This window comes from Pinus tabuliformis, chromosome 3_1 (genome assembly GCF_031772625.1).
Source record: "Pinus tabuliformis cultivar Carrire ecotype Pingquan chromosome 3_1, CPIR1, whole genome shotgun sequence".
Classification (NCBI taxonomy): domain Eukaryota; kingdom Viridiplantae; phylum Streptophyta; class Pinopsida; order Pinales; family Pinaceae; genus Pinus; species Pinus tabuliformis.
Genome location: NC_142301.1, coordinates 315,588,180 through 315,591,014, shown reverse-complemented (window position 1 = coordinate 315,591,014; position 2,835 = coordinate 315,588,180). Strand labels below are relative to the sequence as shown.

Genomic DNA, 2,835 nt, shown 5'->3' with positions numbered 1-2,835 from the left:
AAGGAGAGACTAATTGGAAACATTCACAACTACATACAGTGGGTTGGAATAGGGGGTTTATCAAATCACGCACCCATTTATCTGGAGATATGTGGCCTTGCGCAAAAACCAAAGGCACCTTTCAAATTCAATGCGACCTAGCTAAAGGACCCTGGCTATCTTTGACTTGTCTCTAATTATTGGAAGGCACATCCCCCCATCTTGGGCTGATCTATCTCGAAGGGGTTCTCTAACAACCTCTCAAATCTAAAGCGGATATCTATGAGATGGGCCCATAACAAGAGATTGAGAGATGATAACAACCTCATTTCCATTGAGACTGAGCTTGCTAGCCTTGAGGATGAATATGGGTGGGGGTATTTGTTTGATGATACAAAGGAACATCTCATCTCCTTAGAAACTGTAAGGGAACGAATCTTGAAAGATAGAGAGGAATATTGGAGACTTTGGAGCAGAGAAATTTGGTTGAAAGAGGGTGATGATAACACTAAATTCTACCACAAATTTGCAAATGGGTTTCATGCTATAAACATGATTTGGAAAATGACTAATGATCAAGGTCAGAGAGTTCACACCTTTCATCAACTGGCCTCCCTTGGCTCTTCTCACTTCAGGAACCTTTATAGAGCCCCTCGTGAAGCATCATTGGCAAAAATTATAAGAGTCGGAGATTTATTTCCTCACTATGTCGAACAAGAGGATGTTGATGATATTCTTAAGCTAGTCTCGATGGGGGAGATGGAAAGCACCCTAAAACAATTTAAGAATGACAAAAGTCCTGGGCTAGATGGCTGGCCTATTGAGTTTTACATTGCATTCTTTGACTTATTGGGGGAGGATTTACTCCACATTATTGAGGATTATCGTACCTCTGAGCGCATGTATGAGGCCTTCAACTCCACTTTCATTTCTCTCATACTGAAGGATGACCGTCTTGATTCCTTCAATGATTTCTGACCCATCTCCCTTTGCAATTGCATCTATAAAATCACTACCAAGATCATTTCCAATTAGCTCAAAGCCATTCTCTCTGCCCACATTTCACTTGAACAATTTTCTTTTCCCAATATTTCCAGATTCATGATGCTATTGGTATGACCCAAGAAGTACTTCATTCCATTAAAACAAAGAAATTGAAAGGTATGATTCTCAAGATTGATCTTACAAAGGCTTTTGATCGTACTAGCTGGCTTTATTTGTGGATGCTATTATCACATCTGGGATTTCCTCTGGAGTTTATTAATTGGATCATGTGCTGCATCACAAAGGTCTCCTTTAGTGTAGTCATCAATGGCTCAACATCTCCTTTTTATACACTGAAAGGGGACTTCGATAAGATGTCCTCTCTCCTTGTTATTATTTCTGCTTATTATAGAAGGCCTTAGTTGCCTCATATCCGAAGAGCGCAGATTAGGGCAACTTCAGGGCATCAAGATTACCACTAATTACATCTTAACATATTTATTATCTGTATATGATTGTTATAGACATATTTGGGAACTGCAACCCCAATCATATATGTCAATAAACCAAGGGTGCTCAAACCCCTAAAAGTGTTGTTTCATACCCTAAAGGATCAAGGTCAACTGATTACATCATTTTCCAGAAGTTCTCCCTGAAAAATTGCTCAGAACTAGTCAAAACTGGACCATACAGACTGCTCCATGCAGAGGGTGCGATGCATCTCACCTGCTACACACAAAGGGTACGGTGCATACTGAAAAGCCCTTCTGTAGGGTGCGATGAGCGAGAGCAGACAAATGGCAGAGGCAATTTTCTAGGTGGAAACTCAGAGAATCTTCTAGAAACTGCTCATATGACACTTGCCTCTCTGAATTTGCCCCAGGATGAGTAAGAGATCATGAAATCTCCAATTGGAACCAAGAACTATCAGCAAAATGACACTAATCAAAATCATAGAAGCTAACTCACTCCCCTACAGATATCTATATATGGATCCCTCATCCTAGAGATCCAAGGGATGGAATTTTGTAATTTGTAAGGAAGTGTTGTTGGTTTCTCTTTGAGACATTTTATTGTTGGGTGATCTTGCTTTTCATGAGGTGAAGAGGGCTTTCATGCTGGGAGGATGATGCTAGATCAAACAGCTGGGTTGTAATCCTCTCTTCTACTATTTCTATCAATAAAGCTATTTGAGTTTTCCTCCATGTACTTGTATATTTCTGAATCTTGTATTTGTGTATGCATTTGTATGGTTAATGTACATCTGATTCTACATTGTTTGTGGTTATAGATCTCTATGTTTTGATGGTATTTTGCTGCTTTGACTCGTTCTTTGAAGTGGGACAAGTGAGAAAGGAGTGGTGAAGCTCTATCAAAGGAGAGAGGAAACAAGCAAGGAGCCAAGAGAAAGACTGAGGTTGGTACTCTCTGCTTCTCTCTCATCTATCTGTCATAAAGGAAAACACAAGTTACTTTGAATTGTTTGTTTCTAAGATAGTTACCCGTCTTAGTGGGATTAGCAGCTCTGAATGGACACTAGTTTTCCTGGAAACAAAATGGCGACTCCACTAGGGAGCGAATAGTTTTTTTTTTGTTACTGTTGTTTGCTTTATAAACTACAGACAGAGCCTAAAGTTAAGCCAGCTATCCTTCGAATTGCTTTTGCTATGCAACTGCAAAGTAGATCAATGCTGCTTTAGTCAATCTCCGGGTTGGTTTATGAACTGAACATCTGACTTGCAAACATCCTAAGTGCCCTGGTGGTAGCTCAATAACCTCATTAGATTAGCCCCTATACTTTGTGTTCACTATCTATCATAAGATCAGCCTAAATACCTGAACTTAGCTGCAAACTGTGGGTGAAAACCAAGC

At 39.9% G+C, this 2,835-nt stretch overlaps 1 protein-coding gene across 1 annotated transcript; it reads left to right on the top strand.

Annotated features, from left to right (window-relative positions):
• Positions 1–261: 261 nt before the first annotated feature.
• On the top strand, positions 262–957 carry LOC149187044 (uncharacterized). Its single transcript, XM_089409538.1, has one exon. It carries the CDS (start codon positions 262–264, stop codon positions 955–957), a length of 696 nt encoding a protein of 231 aa, XP_089265664.1.
• Positions 958–2,835: the final 1,878 nt, after the last annotated feature.